Here is a 24,699-nt window from a genome sequence, read left to right on the forward strand (position 1 = left end):
TGACAACTACTGTCGCAACAGTCAGTGTGGAGTAAAAACAATCAATTTTGAAACCACTCATGAGAATGTTCTTTTCTACTGAATTGCGAGAGGCATAATGTAGCTGGGCGTAGGAATCAAATTGAACAGTTGGAATACGGTCTTTTTTGTGTTACAAAAAAGCCATTTAGACTTATTCCAACTTGCCCACAAATACATCTGGATATTTCTCCATATTTTTCTTTCCATGTAAACATGCAGAGCGGTGATGTCAGAACTTGGCTGCACAATGACAGCATTAAACTGTTTAGAATTAATCAGAACAGTCTTGTATCTGCCCCCAAACATAAGGAATTCACTACCTCAGCAAAGCAGAGTAATCCAGAGCACTATGCTATAGAAAACATATAAAGATGCCCTTCTAAAAGCTTGGTACAGTATTTTTAGTTTTCCGCAGGCTTTTCCTATGGTTATACTATACATTTACTATAGTTTACCATGTTTAATAAGCGTTACCATACCTCTCTGGGATTTACAATACTTACTGTACCTATGCTTCACTATGCTTTATTACACTTTATATATTTACTATGGTAAGCTTTTATAGGGGTGATTACAACTACAGAGTCAGTAAAACCTCCAAAACTATGACTGAAAAGCAACCAAGTTTAAAACTCTTTTGCTATTCCGAACAGAACAACTAAAACTTAAATAAAGCTAAACTTCCATTAGAGCTTCCCCTGCCGACAGCACACCTACCAATAAATCTCAAATTCTGTGGAGGTTTTGTAATGTGGATTAATGTCAACTGGAGGCAAGTCAGGTAATTTAATTTAATCTGATTTGAACCCATGCCTCCTGAGAATGAAAGACATGAGAAAAGCTAGCGCATTAACCTCCTGCATCACCTATTATCTTTTCACCTCCCATTTAAGTACTGACCCTATTGGTGCACTGTAGTACATCGGAATAGGATCTTATGAGGCCCACGTCTTCAATGGAAATCACAGAAAATTACCAAATGAACATCCTGCTGGCCGAGTTGTTCTGTTTTTGTTTTTTCTTACTGCAAACAAAGTTATAAACTAGTACTAATTACTCTTCCGATTTGCCTGTACTTCATGGAAATAAAATCAGGCAACTTCAAGAAAATAAAAACTAGAAGCACACAGGTTCACATTCATTTGAATTTTATTTTAGCATTTAAAGCAGCATACATGGATTCTTATGCTGTAATCTAGTCCTTCATCATCTGTGGAGCCAGTCATTCCAATAAACCTATTATTTTGCCATGCAGCAAATCAGTGAGTGAAGAGAAGGCCACACAGTGCTGAACTGATATTAAGTACTGGTTGCAAGCCAGGAGTAAACAAGGTTTGGCTGCTTACAATAACAAAAAACAGCAAGTTCCAGACATGGTCTCAAGGGTTTAATGAAGTTTAAACTCCCACGTTGTTGTTATTTCAACCAGCATCTCCCAGTGTTCTGAAAAGCCATGTTGCTAATCCAGATAGGCACATGCCTAAAACTGAATGCTTGAATGACACAGCTAGTGCGCCACAACAGAATAACTGAACTGCCCTATTCACGCATATTCTGAAGTGCCTTTTTAATGGCCCCTAAACATAATATCATTTTCGTGTCCATTTCTGTAGAAATACAGATCAGAGCAGGTATCAAAGACAAGTGTACTTTTAAGGCTAGTAGCTCCCTTCTGTCAGCGATTACCAAGATAATCTGTCAGAATCCTGTCTGTGCATGACTGAAACTAACACGAAAAGCTAATAAAAAATAAATAAAATCAAACCCAAACAGCCTCTGATCTCTCAGTGACCACCACTGCAGCAGACACTGTTTACACTTCCGGTTCCCAAGGTAACGTCAATGTGACATCCCACAACATGCCTCTATGGCATTTTCATTTCCTGGAGAGTAGTTATCAAACCTGTCAGCTTGCACTTTTCCCACATCATTTATTTACACTCAGACAATAGGCCCATAACCCGGATAGAACAGAAGCATGGTGACAAACCGAAAAATAGTTAACGTTCAAAACTTTATGACTCACGGTGAAATTCCAAAGTATCCATTACATAATAGATAAAGAGGTTTATTGGAAAGATTGATCAACTGTAATTGTTCACAGTTGTCTTATCGGGTGATGTTAATCAGAGTACAGTCTCTTATCTAGTAGCTATCCTCTGTCAAGCAAATCATATATTGTTATGGCAGCCATCAAAAAGCCCACGAAGCACAGATTTACCTCATACTAATGTAAAACAGCCTCTAAGCTAAACGGTTTAACTAGCGAGATTGCTTGAATACTACATGGCCTAAGGCACTGCACCTCATGTTAACGCAATGTTGTCGTCATCTGTTCTGAAGAAAGAATCGGTAAGTGTGTATGTGTGTGAAACCTCGGTAACAGTAATTTCTTGCCAGCAAATATGAACAAGCCCGACCTTTCAATGAAAGGCTTTGGTGGCTGTAATTAATGCAAAAGCTTTTTTTTTTTTTTTTTTTTTTTTTTAATCAATTTAAAAAGACTTCACACCCTTGGACATTCCGTCAAATGTTCTCGCTAGAATAATTGCCAATAAAGTCTTCCTGGGTACTTCCAAGACTGGTGTGACAGCCTCACAATAGACTTCAGGATTAATTCACAAGACAGCGAGGGAAAGTGCAGCTGTAAGAATCTGGAACTAGACTCCAGCAATAATAGGTAAAGATTAACAACATTACAGTGTCTGGCTCATTCTTGGTAAACCTGACCATGCTGTAGACAGGAGAATACTAGGATCGATACAGTAACTTTAGCAAATTACCAGCACCTTCATCATCTTCCAGGACTAGTTTTGTCTCGCTGATTGTTGCCACAGCAACAGTCACACAGGTCACGCTGTTCCTGGGTGGCCAAGCCCCATGTCAAAACTGATCCTAAACAAGGTCCGAGAATGATCACAATTCAACAAAACACAAAAATTGAAGGATATTTCATTTCTCTCCACTGCAGTAATTACTTCTATTTTTTCTTTCTTTTTTTTTTTAAAATAAAATGCTTTCACTTTGTCCGAGACTGTTGTCCGCAGATAATAAAGTACTGGATTCCCTGCTTTGTGATTCAAGGCTGTTCTGATAAAATCACAGATCCAATTACATTTTACTTTGTGGTTCCACTCCAACACTTTAATCTTTGTTTGAGAACAGAAGATATACAACGAAATTACTAATTAGGATTTAGGAAAATGATGGCATACAACAGCTGTGTTGTAAACCGTTTTTAGATCCCACATCTCTGCCATGTGTGTTACATTATGCAAGTCATTGATATCCACACTTTCATTAGGGAACAAGCCAGCATTACCAAAATGAAGAATACTACAACTGCAACAGCTTCACGAAACCTACTCTAAACTGCAATATATTCAATTTTAGAGCAGAACCAAAGGCTCACCTTACACTGCAGAAGAACAGCGACAGTAAGTTTTCATGTTTTTCGACCTCTGGGAGAGCATTCCAGACTTGGTCGAATGGTAAAAACATTATCTGGACCAGACAATGTATATCCTATACATTTATTTTAGCCAGGAACTTTGCCGAATTCTTAAAAACTAAGTCACTATCACATGTACGTTTCTTCCCCTACATGCAGTAGCTGTATTACAGTGTATATCTTGTATTGATGTAGAAAACATGTCTTTCACTGATCTCCTTCACTCAGCTGCACTTACATTTTTGACTGCAGCTGCAAAACAGTTCCACGAATAAGGCTGTAATTACCCGTGTACATTATATGTATGCATGTATTAGTAAAGTATCTAGGGCTTTAAATTGAATTTAACCATATGCTAATTTATTCTTTATCCATCGTTAAAGCATGGCACAAGATTGCCAATTGGACGTAGGAAACATCGAGTCTATTTTAGAAAGATGGATTTACAAGCACAATTTTCAGAAGACATTTTAAAAGCCAACCTAAAAATTATTCTATTTCTAACATTAAATCATGGCAAAATAGTGCTAATAATTTTATGCCACAACAGTTTTACCATGGTTTAAGAATTCAAACTGCGCCATGTTTCAAGATGAAAGTATGTTGGAGTAGACTTATTAATATTTATACTTGGTGTATTGTGTTTGACTATTCATACCGATCCCGCGCTCTACACATTTACTGACATCATGTGTCCTGAAAGCAGAACGCATGTTGTGCCATCAAGTCAAGGGGGTGCATTGTCTGCTACTACTCTACCTTGGCAACTCAGTCAAGGCTGCTACCGTAAACATGTTGAAAGTATACTTAATAAAATATAAGGGCTGCAGTAAAGCGGTCGCCCTTAGTCCCCATCTTCTGAGATGGAACATCTTTTTACACATCCAATACTGCAAGCTGCTCCATTTAAAACTGGTGTAACTTATTTATATAGCACCATCATTATTTAGTATAAACTTGGTTTGGGGAGGTCAAAAACAGTTGGAAGTTAAGGAGTTAAACATTTCAAAAACATAAGGAAAGAGGGGTCTTATCTCACAGATGATGAAATGCTCAATGTTTCACCACTGTGACAATCAGTTTCTCTGGTTACCGCAGTAGTCTAACATTGCAACACGTAGGATTTTTAACAAACCGAACCAGTGTTCAAATGGAAACCTCACTTAGTCTTGATGTACTGTTATGTGACAGGCTGACTGATGTCAGAACAAGAAGTAGTACACAAACAAAAGACATTGAGGGGCAAAACTGCGCTCGTATTCATTCAAAAAATAATATATATAAATTGGCTCAGGTGTAACCAACTGCCTTCAAAACCGTACAACAGTTAAGTGGCCTCCACCTGTGTCAAATTGTAGTGATTCACATGATTTCAGGATAAATTCAGCAGGTCCTGTAGGTTCCCTCTGCTGGGTAGTGCATTTCAAAGTAGACTCAACCATGAGCACCAAAGTGCTTTCAAAAGAACTCCAGGAAGTTGTTGAAAGGCACAGATCAGGAATGGGTATAAAAAATATCAAAAGGCCTTGAATATCCTTTGGAGTACGGTCAAAATGATTATTAATAAGTGGAAGGTGTACGGCACCACCAAGACCCTGCCTAGATCAGGCCGTCCCTCCAAACTGGATGACTGAGCAAGAAAGAGACTGATCAGACAGGCTACCAAGAGGCCAATGGCAACTTTGCAAGAGCTGAAGGCTTTTATGGCTAAGACTGGTCAAAGTGTGCATGTGACAACAATATCCCAAGCACTCCACAAATCTGGCCTGTATAGCAGGGTGGCAAGAAGGAAGCCATTACTCAAGAAAGCCCACCTTGAATCCCATTTGAAGTATGCAAAAAAACACTCAGGAGATTCTGTAGCCATATATATATATATATATAGATATATATATATATATATATATATATATATATATATATATATATATATATATATAATCAATCAATCAATTTGTTAAGCACCGAGTGCTAGTTGTGTTAAGATGCGTGATCAAAATTTAACAACAAATTCTGACTGCAATTTTCACAGACCATTAGGCAGCTCCACTTTCTCATCCAAGAAAGGTCCAAATGGATGAGTGTGTGTTGGCGACCCAGAAAAGCAGACTGGTACAGACGTACAGGCTTTAGCGATTGTGACTGATACACAGGCTGACACTTCACTGCAGAAAAAAAAAACACCTTTCTGTAAATGCACGCGGCTGCAATTTGACTGTAGCTTAACGAACCGGTTTCAAATCGAAGTGCTTATAGAAAAGCAGATTAGTTACTTAGTGGTTAGTAGAACCAAGGAATCATGTGAAGTAAAAGACTGGTTACTGGTACAGGCCTGACCCCTCGCTCCATGCATGGACACTTCTGATAATTCAGCTTGTTGAACTTTGCTACCCAATTTTTGAAGCACCCTATACAGCATATACTAGCATACTGAATGTATATCTCAAAAGAGCATGTTTGCACAATGTAGATTGTGAACAGCTGACAAAGTGCACTGGTACTGCTTCCTTACCCCATGGAGTTTGTTATCCCCCAGCCCCAGTGCAAACTGTTCCATGTAGCTTGTACTGTATCAGTATTGCTGTAAAATGGTAATACATAATGCATTTAGAAGCTTTTTATTGTGAAGAAAGCATGGACCTGGAAAAGAGCCAAAGCTTCTTACAGATGAAATTGCCCCCTTTCCTTTTGAGCCTCCTTACAAAGACCTGGGTCATTAGTTCAGGTCAGCCTTTAAAAGGCTCCAAGCTTTTGAAGCAGTATTCATCTACAGTCAAATCAACAAAGGACAACTTTCAGTACCATTTACTGTTTGAGCACAGCAAGCTGTGCAACAGTGGTAAAGAAAGACTGTTTCCAAAATCCTAAACAACTCAGCAGGGAAACAGGCATACCGACTCAATTTGTGCAGCAACATCACTGCAATAACATTCTTACTCAATTATTGTAGGCCTAGTCCTTTTCCACAGTACATTATACTGGAAAATAAATATTGAACAGTGGTACTATAGCTCAATATTACATTTTTCTTGGATCTGTCATCCACAGCCTACTATATATGTACTCACTTTTTCCCACCTAATGTTGCAGGATTTATTTCAAACCTGTATAAACACCTCCGGGGTCACAGAGTGATTGGTGAAGTGCTCCAGGGTTAAGAAACTGAAAACACAGTAATAACACAACCAATCAAAGAAAGCTGAAGGTGAAAAACAAACACAGTATTAGCACCCGAATAGTCAGTCTGTCCATGACAGGTTTTACAATAGCCACTTCTTCACCCAGACAGTTGTTATCCTTTAGGGTCAAGTAAAACAAGCAGTTAAGCGGGATCCAACTAAAACCACCAAGAAAGCTCTGACGTGTGGGGATGTGTACGTCACAAGCCTCAAGACTTTCTTATGCGACAGTCATTATTTCTGCAATATTCCTACTTCTGGGGAAAAGTACAGTACTTAATGCCTTTTTTGTTTTTCACTTTGGTCAACAACAAGGTTTTTGTAAAGAATAAATGACTATTACCAGTTTGCTCGGTATGACAAACTGATCACTTGAATTAAGCACTGTTTGAGCCAGATTACTTGAACATCACCCTCATTGACAAGGGCAGGCAGGACACAGCTGAGATTTTATGGGATGACAACATTGAACATCTAGCGCGGAAAGTACAATTTTTACAGATATTTATCATTATCTCTCGTGTCATCATTAATGTGTTCATTAACCCTAACCCTAACCCTAACCCTGTGTCTTAAATTCGAGTATAGTGGCCTGCCTCTCAAATCCCTAGATTTCAGTTATATCCTCCAACTATACACACATAATGGCTGAGCTGTTACAGACAAACAATGTGTGTTAATCAAGGATAACATCTACAATTCACACAAATCCATTTGAACCATTTGGATTATCCGGGGTGGTGTTGTGCGTGCTATTGAAATATTAAATTATGCAGTAACGTATTCAGTCACACAGGAACAGAGCTGCTGTGTAGGTCACACAATACTAGAAAATATCTGTAATACTAATCTCGCAGAACAACCCAATACAGAATGACATAAAATGTCACCTATCGTTATGGACACTCTGCATAAATACCCATCTCAATTCCTGCTTTCTTCCTTAACCACTAAACACACACATATCAATCACAGTGCTGTCTAGACTTTCTACCACTGTACTTTTACATGCCCCAGGAGCATAAACATCCTTCGCAAAACCACCTTCCAGAGAGTACCGCTCCAGCAGCCATCCAAATGGACATTTTCAGTTGCAGCTCACATTTCTCCATTTAAACTGCAGCGTTCAATTTACTGCAAAATGTGTTTGGAATGGAATATAGTAGCAGTCGTCAGCACCAGGGCAATCGTCTGTAACTGCAACTGCTCGACACCAAAGCTGCAAGTCGTGGCTTTCTGTTCATATTGCAGCACCTGTGGTCAAGAAATGAATAGGGAGGTCCCTGCAGATGGCAATCAGAAGTCAGGCTGCAAGCAGTCTACATCTGTTACAGTGCTTTAGCATCCACTCATCTCACACATTTCAGTGGAAAGCAGATTTGTGCGACATTAAACTGGTGGTCTGCAATATAGTGTGTAAAACAGTGGCTGATCCAACTGATTACAAAAGTAACTAGGATTTACTACTCATTGATTCCCAAAGACAGCTCAGGTCAAAAGTTTGAGCAAAACTGAAATCTTTTTCAGTTTATTACTAAAAATAGAAGAAAAGATTGTGGCAAGCCACTGCTAAGAAACACAGAACCAGACAGTTTTACTACACAGTTTTACTGCAAAATCAGCAGAGGAAAATTAATATTACACATTTTTCTCTTAATAAACGGCAAAATCAATTGAATTTACATTCCTGAGAACCCACAGTCGCCACATTCAACCAGACCTTAAACATCACCATGCTTCCAATCAGCTTCCAAATTAATTAATTTTCTTTGCAATCTGAAGGTGTGTTTACACTGGCATAAATATTCCAGAACGAGCAGAAAAGAGGATGTATTATGGAATATTTTAGTAGTGTAAAGGCTATTGAACTCATTCCAGAATCCGTCCTCTAGCCTCACAAAAGTTGAGTTCATATTCTGGACTGAGAGGACAAGAGGACGGATTCCAGTATACTTTGCTAGTGTAAAAAGTTTGAGTAAAAGATTGGAGAAAATACACAACAGGCTGCAAGCACTGCACGCCAAGCTGCAATGACATCACAGTGCTGCCTTCCCAAAATTCATAAACACAAACAAGAACACATTTTCAACTTCCAAGTCATACCATCAAGTAAAGTGCAACTTATTTCTATACTTTATAACAGTTAGTGATATGATTGGTATATCTTTTTTCTTTCCTTTTTTTAATGCATTTGTTTTTACTTTTTTCGATGTGCAGACTGGGGGTCCGTGTGAGTAACAGTTCAATTTTTAAAACTTTTCCTGGTGTTGCAAAAAAATCAAATATGGTCTTGTTTTTTTGTTTTGATGTAACTTAAAAGTATACTTGCTATTTGTGTAATTAAAGGGTCATAATCATCCTGTACCATAACGGAGAGGGAGAACACAACAAATTGACAGGTCTGCGGTAAATGAGAAAGGATTAAAATAGATCTAGAAAAAACGTATCTTCTATTAGTATTTTTCTTATTATTATACTTACACTGAAGGTACAGATGAACCTGCGTTATACCATGATTGCCGTGTAGTCATAATTCGTGATATAAGTGTGTCACGGTTTCACGTTTGCCTATGACAGCATATTACAAGCGTGAGAAAAAAAAACTAAGGGTGAATTACTGAGCAGTGTTTTAATACTGTACATTCAGTCGTTCTTTACATTTAAACAAATGCATATAGTTTACTACAGGACAAATACATTTTGCATTATTTACTGGAGCAAAACGGTTTGTGATATCTAAAAAAGTCATGAATTGTCGACTGATGACAGCTATCAATTAGGCGTTGCAATTGGTGGGGTTTGATGGTGCATTTGTATAAGACAAATTGGTGAAGTTGGATATTGAGAGGTAATTTCTCAAAAGACCCTATGGTTTATGGTGAGTGGTTTTAGAAAATCGTGATAATAAACGGGATATTAAGCAAAGTGATATAAAACGGGTTCATCTGTGTTTTCAAATGATGGTACTCAATGTAAAAATTTTAGTTTACAAAGTACATATGCTCAGACTCTTCTGTAGCACCCCCTGCTGTTTCATACAAATGTAAAACGCACCGTTCCAGAACAGACTGTTCCGGAATCCTATTGGAAGGATTCCAGAAAGCAAGTGTAAACGCACCTTGACCTTCCGGTTACAAATCAACTCATCTGTCCAGCAGCATAAAGAGTTAATGGAGGGCCAGACGGTACCAGCTACCCCATAGCTGAAACAGTATACATTAAAATCGCTCCTCACCTTCAGACACCAAAGGTCACAGCTGTTAAAGATGGTTTGATGAATCTTTGAAGATTATTTACTTGCAAGGTCAGAAACAAACAAAGTAATTAATTAATACAGCTCTTCTGACAGTGTGTCGAAGACTTTAACTGCTTCTCAGTATTTAGAGTACTTTCTACTTCTCTTTCTATTTAGGTTATGTACTAAGTATTACTGTACTGATACTAATTTGCTTGTAGTTTAATCTAGAAACCATCCCCTACCCTTTTGGTACTTTGAAGGAAAGGTTGTTTGCAATGCACTGTACTCTGAATGGCTGCTAACTGATTAGGCTTCAATTCAGTATTCCAGACCATTAGCTACCAAATAACAAAAAAGTAAGCAAAACATCTATAAGGGGAGCAAGACACATCTTGAGGCTGAGAGAATCTTCAAGGCCCTGTGACTTTTGACAGTATTCACTGCTGTTCTAGACACATGCCCAGCTACCCTTTTGGCTTGGCTGGTATCACTCGCAGTCCAAGCAAATCGGCTGTCTGCCAGCTTATGCATGACAGGGAGAAGCAGCCAAGCGATCAAGGCATTCCCAACAGAAAGCATGACATGCCTGTGTGACCAACAGCAGCTCAGTACAGACGGCACTGTCTAACAACTAGGCTGTCAACAGCTGCTTTCTCTCGTTCCAATTACAAACTTGTGTTTACAATCTGTAGCAAACAACTGGATTTATCTAAAACCCCACCGAAACCTACCAATCACCCTAGGGAAAAAAAGGAACTTTCACCATGGGTACAACTAACTGTAATGCCATCAATAACTGGCATCCTGAAAGCTTTGGCCATCAATAACTGGCATCCTGAAAGCTTTGTTTCAGACAAACTGACCCTGGGGATCACAAATCAAAAGGGTGCCAAAAACACGGTATCCTCTCTGGAATCTATAAAAACCTTGTGGTTTGGCCTGTAAACTATCAACATCTTTATTAGGTGTGCCGTTCATAATGTACTGTGTAACCAGTGTCAGCCAACTCAAAACCAGTGCTTCACTTCAGCAATTCTAGACTTAACTACAAGTCTATTTTTAAAAGAAATTAATGGTTTGCTCTGCACTGCATGGCAAAAAAACAAAAAAAACCCAAAAAGGCTAAATTAGTTGTTGGTTTGTTCTTAGCTAACTATCTCGGCACAGAACAATCCTAATGACGTGGTATTTGGCAGTGATGCAGTTTCCATGGCTTTGTTTTTGTATTTCTAAAATGCCAGCCCACAAATATTATGAATAACAGATGTTATTGTACATGTTACAGCTACAGATGTTACAGCTATATGATGTAGTTATGTAATGACTAACAGTTTGTCTCTTAGCGTTTTGAACTTTGGATTATTCTATGTTGTTTTGTCATGAATGCCGTGGTTAGGTTTTAGGTTCAGTTTCCACACATCCCAGGTAAAAATGTATCTGAAATAAGGAAACGGAAGACCCTGGGGGGTTTTAACCCCTTAAATAAAACAGAAAAATCCTTTGACTAATGTTTTGACAAAGTCTTAAAAAATAAGTTTATATTTTGTACTTCTACATATACGATTGTTTTTTATAGAATAAAAAAAAAAAAAACACACACACACTTGACAAATCCTAAAAAAGCTACACATGGCTAAACTGTGACCACTGTTCTGTAAACTCATTTGCCCTACCTAATCATAAAGAGCAGTTTACTTATAACCTTACACTTTCTTCTTAGCTAATCCTGTGGCCTGTTGTCAGATGATTCATTCACTAATGTATTTAATCCCACAGAGCTGTTTACCACTTCCTATGTTTTAACCAAGTAAACAGACAAATTCTCCTTGAGGTGGTCCGAGGGTCCTATTGATAAGGCTGCCTTCAAGTGCTGTATGGACATATCAAGACAAGACAAGTTAGAGAAGGTAAAAAGAAAAAAACAGGAATAATTCAACTATTTCATTGAATAGGGCAGAAAAGTTGGACCTTCATAACATGGAAAGCTGCTTGTGTCAGTGCGTGCTCTGGGTAGCTAAACATAACAATTTCACAAAAACAAAACCCTTATCTGTGTTCTGGAAAACAAATAATTACATGAACAAACAAACAAATAAATAAATCATCAAGATGCTACAAAGTTTCCTCAAATTCTGGAGTACAGTTCCTAAGGTATAGGTCGCTATTGCGTCCAGATTCCGAGGGTGAACCTCCGGAATTGGTTAATGGTTTGAGGTTTTAAGCTGGTCCAGTAAGAAAAACCACTGAAAAGCTTAGCAGTCATTTTTTAGGCTAATATCGGTTACAAAAAAAACAAAACAATGCTCCCATCCAAAAACACTATAGTTTCTCAGAATATAATAGTTATTTACTGTAAATGCTTAGTGGTTGGTTCTGCAGACAAGAAAAAAGAAATCTAACTGCTTAAACAGCACTAGAGCACGCTCCTTAGCCTCAATTCTCTCTTCCTGGGGCTAACAGGCACGCCAGCGACCATACACAGTCCACTCAAATCATCTCAACCCTGAGCTGGAATTTCCTGCTTAGGCCCTGCATAGCTCACTGGCATAAGAAAACTTCAGCAAATACAGAGGAATGAGAGGTTGTGCTGTTTTAAAGGGCTGTTCAATCACTGCTTGGCAAAAACATGAAATAGATTGCAGTAATATTATTAAATTAAAAACATATTTGATGCAGGCTAAAGAAGAAAGGAGGAAGGTACAGTAAACAAGGTTATCAAGAATACAAGACCCCTGCAGACTATTAATTAGGCTTCTTTTCACAGCAGGTGTAAATCTGTGGACAATTCAAACCAACCGAAGTTTGCAGATTTGAGATGTTGAGACTAAGCCTTGGACTTTCCTCACAATTACAAAGAGGCTGTGAAACAATTAATGGAATCAGCTGCCAACAGAACACCTACAGCGTATGCATTTTGGCAACACAGGAATTATAAATACAGTACAATGAGGGGCATTATAATTTCCTCTGTCCTCATGAGAACATTGTTTTAGCTGATGAGGGGCAATAGCGTTCAATTAGGGTCACTTACTGTACCAATAATGCAGCTATGACATATTAATAATCTCAGTGACATTACCATGGCTCGGTTCATATGCACTGATCTTTCAGTAAATTACAATGATTTATTTGCCTGCTGCGAATTATTTGCTTATTGCTGCGAGTTCAGGAAACAACAGGAAGCAACTCTGCACACTTACAGAGCGCAAACAGATCTGGGCATTTGTATTCATAGCTGGACTATCTGCCTTTATGCAGCCTTTTTTATTCTTAATTGCAGAATACAAGTACATTTCCACTGCCCTAGTGCCTTCACACCGTATGCTGACAATCGGAAACTATGTTGTAATTCATTTGTTATTCTTGTCTGTGTACAGGTTTCATGAAAGCTGTATTTTATTAAAACAGTAAAAGTACATACCCGGCTCTTTTATGTTAGTCTTTCCGCCTTCCCGGTTCTTTTTCAAAACCGCCTTGAACATTTTGCGAGTCTTGCAAATTCTCTCTCCCCCTGTGTAAGCAAAGACAACATTTGTTCAGTGAACATAAAATAAAAGATGGATACTTAACCAAGCACATTCATTTTCTTTCCCTTTTTATTTTTTTTTTCCGGCTACATTTGCAGTCATTCCAGGAGGGTTTTTTTTTTTTTTTATCTGGATTGTATGGCACCATTAGCTGCAGCAGCAGAACTGTCTTGAAAAATGTTCTGATATTTAAAACGGAGTAAACAAGGTCTCCCTATCTTGTTATGGGAAAACAATCTAAGATTCTCAACATTCCACATGTAATTGAAGGTATGAGGCTTTCCAGTAGGTTTCAATAACACCCAAGCTGCTGAATAGGCTTTCAAATACTGCTTAAAGGCTGGCTCGTGACAAACGCTATCATGCTGTATTTTTAAACAACTGCTACTTACTGTAACACAGTTAGAGGCCCTTGATATAGTATCCCTTTAGTAACTTCGAAAAAGTCATAAAGACGAATCTTCAACCCGTGACGCAGCACCTGCCCTCCCTTCTCCTTCGTGGCTGGTGGAGCACCCTGCTGTGGGGAGGAGAGGAACCCCTCCGAGTAAGGTAATAAAGCAGCACGAGTCGACACCTGTTCAGCTACAGTAACTAAACAAAACAGAACTTAGGCCCACTTAGGCAGTGATAAATCTGACAGAAACTATTTAAGAAGGTAAGAAAAGGAGGGACATAAAAGGGAAAACATACCTTAGACACCCATCACATTTCCCCCCTTATTACTGGTAGTGAAGTGTGAACCCGCTTTACGTCATGCTGAAAGAAACCTGGTTTCTGGTTTTTTATTTTTATTTTGTTTTGCAAAACATTTTCCCAGAAAGCCAACTGATATGTAACATATAGGTTTAATGAAATGTCTTGAAACTGAGACAAGCTCTCCGTGTAGGAAGAGGACGTACATAAGACCAATCTGAATTTTTTTACCTAAATCACCTAACCCTTTCCTAAATAAAGACTGATTGATTGATGGTGGATTGCAGCTTAATTGCAGTTTTTTTTTTTTTTTACATTTGACTGGTATTAAACAAGCACTATAATATGTGCCAAAAGAAAGTCACGGAGGGTGAATGTGCACAAAAAGCTTGCGATACAAGCCAATGAGGGATTTGAGATAAGGAGGAACCTCTGGATGAAAATTGGTCTCCTTGGTATTGACAATTGCCCTGCTGAAGACTGCTTTAAAACCAGACAGGAGGTCTGCTACTGCACTGCTACTTATCAGGCAGTACAGTAACTCCTGTGGGTGCCGCTTTTTTATTTATTGGAGCTTTGTTTAGAAACAATCCATAAACACAATATACTGGGATATTTACCTTTGCTATGAAAAGCACACTGTATCACGACAAAAGTATACAGTCTGCCAGTCACTGTAACGACTGACAGTAACTTTCTGTATAATAAAGTCTGTTAAATAGATTGCAGAACTAAACAAGTTTAATACTAAACTGCAGTTGTGACCAAATATTATGCCTTTTAGATTTCCACGTTTGAGAAAAAGTATCTTTTACATGGACTCTGAGGATATTCAAGAAATCTAGAATTCAAATGAACTTCAACATCGGTTAGAGCAGACAGGTTTTGAGGAAACAGTAAGCATGTCAAGCATCTACACTGTAGGCATAAACCAAAACCAGACATTACGACTACAGGGAAGCAGAAGAGTGTGATATATAGACTGGGATATCTACGTTAATTCCTTGGGTTCTGGCATCACGTCTTGTCTAGATCAGCCTTCATCTCTGTCATTAAAGATGCAGAGACAAAGTAGAACACAATCATCTGAATTACAGTACAGACCAAGCAGGATAAACAAAAGGTTATTCCTGGACCCAGCTACTGTACTGTGCACAGAAATGACACCACGTTACTTTTATTACTCAAGATACTGTAGAATCATTCTGCGTGGTGTGCCTTTAATATTCAGAATACTCAGCATGGCCCTAGAGCTAGACAGCTGAGGAAAGGGTTTCCTACAAATTAGACTTTCATCCTCCTAGCAGGGTATACGTATTGTACAAAACATTTAAAAAGTTACTGACAAAGGCACCACTTCAATCATATATATATATATATATATATATATATATATATATATATATATATATATATATATATATATATATATATATTTTTTTTTTTTTTTTTTTTTTAAGTACAGCCCACATTTCCAATACTGGAAGTCCTACGGTAACCCAGATACAGAAAAGGGTATTTCAACTCTTTTACAGCACTTTGTGTAACCTCTGCCTATGAAAGCAAATATTCTAGCATGCAAAACTCTTTCATTTAAACTTTGTGTTTTGTTTTTTTTTCCCCAGTGAGAGAAAACGTTCAACAGCGCATTCCTAACCATGGTGTGTTGGGACACAGCTACACTGCCCATTATTACAGTATTAAAGCAATTGTTAGCATGTGCGCATTTGAATCCCCCTTTTATAGAGACAGGAAGAGGGCTTTGCCTCATTTTAATAAAGAGTGGATTAAAAGAGACATCATTGCTTTGTTCCAATGTTTAAGATGAAGGGGTTCAGCAACTCTATTTATACCGAATCACCTGGCCAACAGGAGATTTAAAAACAATTTGGACAAATAGTTATAATAATAATAATAATAATAAAGGAGTGTCTGTAATAAATTAGTATTGCAAACTAAAATTATAAACAATGCCTAACTGTAGCTGAAGTTTCTGCTTATTGTGACTACAGTACTGTATGCAGAACTCCTTTGAGAAAGGGACTTTACTGGAGAAAAATATTCCCGTTATAAACAACTAAAAAACTACATCCCCTGGGGACATAATGTAAGGGGGATGGCAATAATGCTGTAATGGTTTGTAAACAAAGTACAGTATAATGGATGCTAAAGCTCCATGTCATTGACATGGCCAGCAGTTCAAACAATGTGGCAGTGAAAGGTTTACCGTACAGCACTGGTAATAGAACTTTATTGAGAAATTGAAGGAATACAAGAGTACCAAATATTAACACAATTTCAAAGAGTTCCGTCTCGATGCCTGGGAAACGTAAAATCACATGATGCTATATTAGAAGAAAAGGAGAATATTATTGTTCCAAAAAGATACAAGACCCAAATACTGTATGTCTTAGGTCACAGGTCAAAGGGAAGCGAGGTCATGGTAGAATGACAATTTCTACTGGATACTGTCCAAAACAGTACTTGACTATAAATAAAAATATCAACAGGAAATGCTTATAGTTTGTATTTTTTGTTATTGTAGCTGCCTAGTGGCCCATGAGTTTTTACTAAAAAGAGTATCTGAGATAGCATTATTTCACTGGGAACATAAATATCAAAACAGTATCCAAAGCTGCAGGGAAACTAATAAAGCTGATCTCAATTTCTCATTGCTAGTCATATCAGATACACATATTATACACTATACTACAGGGAAAGCTCACATGGCATGGCAGAAAATTAACAATGGGTTGATTGTCTAAATGCACAATAATACCATTCTATTTAAAACTAGCGTTGAAAGGAGGTACACTATAATCAGTCCAAATTAAAACACCCTTCATTAAGATGGTTTATCACATTAATGTTCAGGAATGTTGCCATTACCCCAGTCTTGAATCTGAACTGGCATCGACACAACACCAGCACAGTCCTGCCTGCCCCTCTTCTCTCTCTAAGGTTACTTTTGCTCCTCCTCTTCAGGTACATTTTATAATTTAAAGCATCCTTTCAGATTTCCAAGCCTTGTAGTGGAAGATTCAGAAACATTTAAGGCCTGGGAATCTCCACATTCTTACAGAAGTGCCTATATTCTACCAGTCCAGACACTAGCTAGACATGCTTCTATATCAGGCCACCAACAAACAAAACATGAAAGGACAATTCAAGTCATAGCCTGAGGCCGGAATGACTGGAACACAAAATCCTGCAAATATTAATCAGCCTAATCCTAACAAAATGTTTTCTAAATTATACGTGAATAAAAGAGGGACATTTAGACTTGCAGTTTTTGGTGTAACAATAAAACACTTTGCTTTAAAACTTCATATAACTGAACTATCAAACTAGTATAGCAGACACATTTGTCGACTAAGGTAAACGATAATTTATAGTAACCAGGTTTGAGAATGTGTCACAACTTATTTGCCTGTCTCATGAAAGTAAAGAAAAATAAAGCAGATTAGCTTCTCCTCTCAAACTAAACAATCAGGCACTCCCCTATCAGTGTGAGCCAGTAAATAGAAGTTGCATTCCTAAGAGTTTCAACCAAATTACTGACATTTCTTCAGGCAATTGACTCAAACTTAAAACCTCTTCATTCATCCACACTTTACACAAGTGATCCTTGTCGCCGTATTACCGTCTACCTACATCATTACCACCAAAGACAAATTGGAAGGAGGGGACTAGCAAACTGTGAAGCATGGTATTTCAAACCGTGTTGTCAAATTGCAAGTATTTATGCCAGCATACTGTCCTTTGAGATTTAAAAAATAAATATGAAACAAGAGTCTTTGTTGAGGAGTTTTTATCTTGCTCCAGTACCAAACTGTGGATCCTGCCAGTTGTACCTACCGTACAGTCTGCAACCAGACTTAAACAAAGGTCATAAATCTCCTATAGAAATATCGGCTCCTGCACTTTGGACACCTGCCTATATGGGTAATCTGTAGATGAACATGAGTGACGATTTGTTAAAGGAAGCTATCAGTTACTTACTGATTCGTGAGACATCCAGGTCCAAGGGGGCTACAGTAAATCCAGGTTGTAAAATAATACACAGCAATTCAAATATGTACAGTAGCAGAAAACATTTACTTTTATTTGAAGTACAGTAATATTAAATAAATGGAATTATGGTAATCATTGCAGCAATTACTATAATCATGTTATACTGTAGCTAATGCAGATGTTCACCCCATGCTAATTAACAGCAGGAAAATGTCCAATTAAATTATCAGTTTCTACCTAATCTAACTTTTAGGTTTTGTTACCGAAAAAAAATCAAATACTACCTTGTTATCTTTCCACAAGGACACGTTTGCATTGGATTAGAATATGACATGCTGTTACTTTAAGGGACATGTTTACCTTGGCAGAATAAAATGATCTTAAATTACACTCCACCGCATTTTTAATCTTACAAAACATCTGCTGCAGTAAAATAGCTATTCATCACAGTGGGAAGCCTTTGACTTCACTTGTCTCTTTAGGACCATATGCCACTTCTGCTGCAAACTACTTTAATCTGGAAACTTGCTACAAATTAAGGAAGGAATAAAGAACACATGCACAGAGGTGAAAAGGCTGGAAATAGAAAACTTTGAGGGTGGGGATGATGGGAGGTAACAATGCAGACAAATTGTAATAATAATAATAATAATAATAATACTATCTGGCAGTACAATATTTAACTGACCATCATTCTGGAATCCAAGTCACAGTAGGTCATTTGATTTGTATGCGTAACTAAAACATGTTGAAAAGATTTTTTATGTAAAATAAGCACCCCTAAACACAACTCTGTACTGTATAAAGACCCCCCCCCCCCCCCCCCCAATTGACCCCCCCCCCCCCCCCAACCCCCCCCAAATTTAAAAAAAACCCCCAAAAGATAAAAAGACCCCCCCCCCCGCCCCCCCCCCCCCCCCCCCCTTCTAACAGGGACATGACAGATTCCCTATTGCTCCAGGCAATCAAATCCAGTTTACTAAACCCTAAAAGATATGTGGCATATTGTCCCTAGTAAGACCATCCAGTACATGAGCTGTAATTACATTTCATTTTGTTACTGGCAGAACACAGCAGACAGGCAGAGGAAAGATAAGATTTCAGTAGACAAGATGTGTATATTGTGGAAGGCCTGAAACAGACCGACTCCAAGAAGTCTGCTTTCATTTTGTAGGAGATGGTTTAGTGTCCACCACACAATGGTAAACCACAGAATTGAACTTACAGACAAATTACATGATGCCACAGAAAACGGACTACAAGTAAATTTTAAATCTGTTTATTGAGGCTTGAAATAACTAGGTCTAATCGCAAAGGATGCTCAGTTCCGGTTCTGAATGGATGTTAAAACCAGTTTTTGCCAAGGACTATATAGCTCCAGACACAGTGTCTAAGAAGCAGCCATCAAAACTACTAGTTTGGTGGTCAGGCAGATAAACAAAATGTATTTCAATCCGTTATGTCTATAAATCACTACTAAAAGCACAGCGGTTTAAAAGTCAGATCTTTAGAAGTTTCTGGAAATGACTGCCATAATGGCTGGATTCCAAGAGCTAATGATAGGAATGATTCATCAGTAAAATACACCCTGACCCATTTTATCTGTGAGTCCAGGAATCCAGGGAAGTACCAAGAAAGAAGCGAGTAAAAGTGAATATCCCTGAAAGACTTACAAGCAGGGTACTTCATGGAGTACACGTGTAAAAAAAAACAGAACAAAACAGTTAAACATTTCCCTTTCTGTCCGCGCATTCAAGTCCTACATTAAGGCTAATCTTTCAATTCCATCTGTTCTACTGTTTCTGTCTCCCTTATACCTGTTGCTACTTTTCTGAATAGTTCATCGTTTTAATGTCTGCGATACGTACCGTAGTAAATAGAGATAGAGATAGATATATATGCAAGGTATAAAACACGACAGGCCGTGCAGTTCCCATGATATATGCCATGCCTGGGGTGGTAATAAGCCTTTAACCACTCCAGAAGTGGTATATATCATCGCAATCGCACGGATCGAGGAACACATATTCTAGTACAGATTTAGACTTTCCGCAGTAATCCGACCATGGTGTCAGAGGACAATCACTCAGTTTCCCGCAGACGCTTCAAATCCAGGCCGGTAATTCAGGGGGTGGTGTCTGGCCTTGTCGTTACATGCTTTTCTAAGCATTTTCCTGAGCGACAGGAATACATTACTGCTGGTTTTAAATTCGCTGTCAGCAAAGATGTTAAAACGTCTACTGTTAAAATATGTATTTAGTTCAGCTCAGCGTTACAAAATGGGAGACTGAATACTGGTCCCCAGTTAAACTTCTAGCACTGGCATAAAATTCCCTTAACGTTGTTGAGATTTTTTGGACTTATTTCCATAAAATGAATGCCCATACTTTCTTTACTTATATTAACCAGCCCATGCTGTCGTTTTGTGTGTGTTTTTTTTTCTTCTGTTTCATTTAGCTGTTCCTCATGTTACCTATTTTTTTTTTTTTTTTCTGTAAAAAATATAGCGTTGATTACATGATGCTTTATGCATGGTTAATTCACAGAAAGTTAAATTTCTGCTCAACTATACGTGCATTATAGAGAGGAGTTATTTTATTTTGTTTTTTAGTCAGATATGTGTTGTTATGTGTCCTGCGGCACCCCTCCACCCCCTCCCCCGTTTATAACGCTCTTCCGTAACAATGCTCATATTGTGTGTCCCACCGAGACCCGCGTTACAGAGATGGAGCACTGTATGTGTGTGTGTGTGTGTGTGTGTGTGTGTGTGTGTGTGTGTGTGTGTGTTTGTGTGTATATATATATATATATATATATATATACATCGCTTTACTTCGAACAAAGCGTTCCATATAACAGTGGTTTCATTTTAAGGGGACAGTTTACAGATATGGAGAGGTCATATTGTATATAAAATAAATTGTCGGGGGGATGTAATACCTATATATACAGGGTGGACACACATATTACTGATATCCACATACAATCACTATATATATATGTATATTATATATATATATATATATATATATATATATACATACACACACACATACATATACACACACACACACAGTAAATAAATTGGGGTTCACAGTAAGTGTAAAGTTATAGGATGATAGAACATAAGGATTACTGTTGTCTTAGCTTGTATTACTCACCCAATTTTCTCATGCCAGAGGGTATTTAACAGTTTGTGAGTTTTAAGATTTCTTTTTGACTCACCTTTTGAAGACTACTAGAATTCTTACAGAAAAAGAAAACACTGTATGATCTCCATTGGCATATCACTATGTCTCCTTTCTTGTGTCCTGTAAACACAGAGCTTCCAGTATTAGCCCCCCCCCCCCCCCCCCCCCCCCCCCCCCATGACAATCAACAATCAAGTGTTCACCCTTTAAATTTGTAACTCCCTATTACCGCTAGTATTAAATTACACATCCAGCAGCTACAAACAGTTTCTAACATCTCTGCAAACACAATATACATCAAACAATCACATTTCTGGAAACTAAATATCTTTTTGTATCAAATGCCAAGTCTTTCGACCTTGAACTCCAGATTCATGGAAACTTTTTTCTATCCATTTCTCTTCAGGGATTGATAACTCACGACTACTTTAAAAATGTTGTGCTCAGTCTTTCGGGCGAGACGTTCCTGGTAATGACTCTGCAGCTGAGTCACAGTTGACCCACCTTAGTCTTGTATCTTGTAAAGCACTTTGTGATGGTGGTCCGCTATGAAAGGCACTACATAAAAATAAAGATTTAAAGATTATTATTAAAAGCAAATTGGCAGATCCTGAGCATATTTATTCACAGACAGGTACTGTAACAGAACTCATAATGTTTCTGCATTTGGCAAAAGCTGTGCCACAATAAGACTACCTAGGAGCCTGGCTTTTGTTTGATGACCCTAATTATTCTAGTGGACCCACTATAGGCCTTGGCATCATATTAAACAAACTCCACTTTGATGGTAAACTATGAAGCACATGTGAGCAATTATCACAACTATACACTACTGCCTTTGGTATGCCTGCATTGTTGGGATCCAGGTGTTCCCACACAATAGGTTTGGACCGTTTTGAAATAGAAGCATGAAAAATGATACCCATAACACAAAGATTTTTTTTTAACATACTTGATATTTTGAAAACACTGTACATTGAGTAGTATGAAGATACTGTCAATTTTGTTTTTGTTTCTGAGCTGTACTGTATCCTAGAACAGTGTTGGGAAACTCTGTCCTAGAAGCCTATTTCTGAAACTCATCATAAAATCAAGACGTGAATCTCTCAATACTTTACTTACTACTCTATACTTCCAACAAATGACCACATTTTTGTCGACGACATTGACTAACATGTATTGTTTTGTGAGATTCCACAATTATACAGACTATCAGGGACAGTTATTCATACAAAAGTTATACAAAGGGCTGAAAAAAAAAAATACAATAAAAAAGAGGAGATACATGCCTCGTGGGACACAGACAGAGCAAGACAGACAAATAGAGACAGGACATTAATTACTGCAGACATGCAGTTGTTCAATGTTTATGTAATTTTCTCAGTGTTTTTTTAACCTTGCAGTGAAGTTCTCCAGCACCAACTAAGCAAATTAGATAAATTAAATTGGCAAATACTGAGAATATTTCAGGAGATTAGATAAAGGGGCATTTAGAACAGAAAATAGGAGGCACTTTTTTTTTTTTTTTTTACACAGAGAATTGTGGGAGTCTGGAACCAACTCCCCAGTAATGTTGTTGAAGCCGACACCCTGGGATCCTTCAAGAAGCTTCTTCACGAGATTCTGGGATCAATAAGCTGCTAACAACCAAACGAGGAAGATGGGCCGAATGGTTATCCCTTGTTTGTAACCTTTCTTATGTTCTTAAATTCAACACCGTGCCCTTAATGTGTCGTATAGATTAATTTTGCCGGCATGTGAATAGGAAGTTACAAATATTTAAAAATATAAAGTGAAGGGGCATGTTTATTATTCAGATTATCCACAATAACCCTGAACCGTTCTCTAGAGACTTGAGGCCTGTGCAACAACTGAACCCCCCAGCATTTGATATCTGGGGTTAATTAAAATCACTGTGTCACTCTTTAAAGATCAAAGTTTAAAAAAAAAAAAAAAAAGGGTAACTGGATCCAGTAAAAACAACAGACACTTTATAGCAACGTCCCCATCTGCACTTTTCATTTGTGGAAGGGGTGAACACTGATTTGAGACGAATATAGTTAGTCACATCATTTCCATGTTATTTTTGTATCTTTCATGAGAAAACAGGTTCCCCTAACAGGGTCTCTTGTCCACACTCCTATCTGCTGAAAGACAGGAAGATAGACAAACACAGTGAACAGAGAAGAGTGTTAACGTATTCAGGTTTGTTAAGAACAGCCTGAGACACTATAACCAAAGGGGTGAGATATAAAAGCAGTCCACTGTACAGGACATTTAAAAACCTGATTTACTGTAAGCAAAGTGCAAACTGCACACTGTTCTTTGGAATAAAAATCTTGATGAAGCTGCTCTATGGTGAACCTTGTCAAGACCCCTTATTAAATAAACATTTGTATTAAATATTTTTGTTGTACATATCTGGGAGTTTAACTCTGTTTCATTAACAGTTAGTAAACAACAACAAGAAATACTGAGAACAGCAGGGAACAGAGAACAATTTACAGCAACATAAACTCACAGGAACCATTAACATATTGTTACAGTGCATTTTATAAATTACAAATATTTCAGCAGTTTGTCTATTTCCAGCACAGATTTAAACAAAGGGCCTTTCTTACATGTAGATGTGGCTTTATATCAGCATGTATTTGCACCTGACAAGTCATACTGTAAAATAGTATTGCCCTTTGAGGGCTGTGGTATGAATTACCTTCAAAGGTCTGTTTAAAGTGATTTCTGGCTATATAGGGAAATCTTTCAACTTCATGTCAGCTGCAGGATCAACAAGGCATGTCACAATACTGATAAGCCTAAAAACAAAATACTCTACAAAAATTCCAGGGAGAATAGACTATCAATACACATTTTAAAGGTTATAGCAACTGAAAGGCATAAGGGAACAGAAGTACTGTAGAGTTGTGTTCCTGTTGCTACCAGCCGTTACCAGTCAATTATAGCCCACTTATGAAGCTGTACCGCTTCAGGCCTATTTGTTATATGATGATCTACAAAGGAAGAGAGCAAGCTTCAAATTCTCTTCTCCCTTCAGGCAAAGCCCTTATCTATGCTTATGCAAGTTCCTTTTTATGAGATACATTAAATCTTGTTCAGTTGTCAAGGCAACAGAAACAACCCTCTAGTCCCACTTCTTGCGACCCCTAATAAAGTCTTAAACCATAATCCATTAAAACAGTATTTCAAGTTTTGTGAATACGGATCTACTGTATAGTACAGGAAGCGAGAAATCATCAAAACACAAATGTCTTTAAAAACATGCCATAGGCCTATCTCTCTACTATTTCTGATGATAACATAATCACCGACACGGATAAACCTTTGATATAAATATTTGCTAGATGTTGATCTTATTTCAAAAGTA

At 37.8% G+C, this 24,699-nt stretch overlaps 1 protein-coding gene across 7 annotated transcripts in view; it reads right to left on the reverse strand.

Moving 5' to 3' along the window:
• Positions 1 to 24,699, reverse strand: part of LOC121322282 (protein TANC1-like) — a 108,821-nt gene that overhangs the window by 78,434 nt on the left and 5,688 nt on the right. For 4 of the 7 annotated variants that reach the window (XM_041262033.1, XM_041262032.1, XM_041262028.1 and 1 more), the window contains exon 2: positions 13,311 to 13,400. In XM_041262033.1, coding sequence (XP_041117967.1) covers positions 13,311 to 13,371 — 61 coding nt within the window. In that variant the 5' untranslated portion in view covers positions 13,372 to 13,400. The other 3 variants (XM_041262031.1, XM_041262029.1, XM_041262035.1) reach the window with 3 other exon arrangements.

The sequence above is a fragment of the Polyodon spathula genome, chromosome 10 (genome assembly GCF_017654505.1).
Source record: "Polyodon spathula isolate WHYD16114869_AA chromosome 10, ASM1765450v1, whole genome shotgun sequence".
NCBI classification, from domain to species: Eukaryota; Metazoa; Chordata; class Actinopteri; order Acipenseriformes; family Polyodontidae; genus Polyodon; species Polyodon spathula.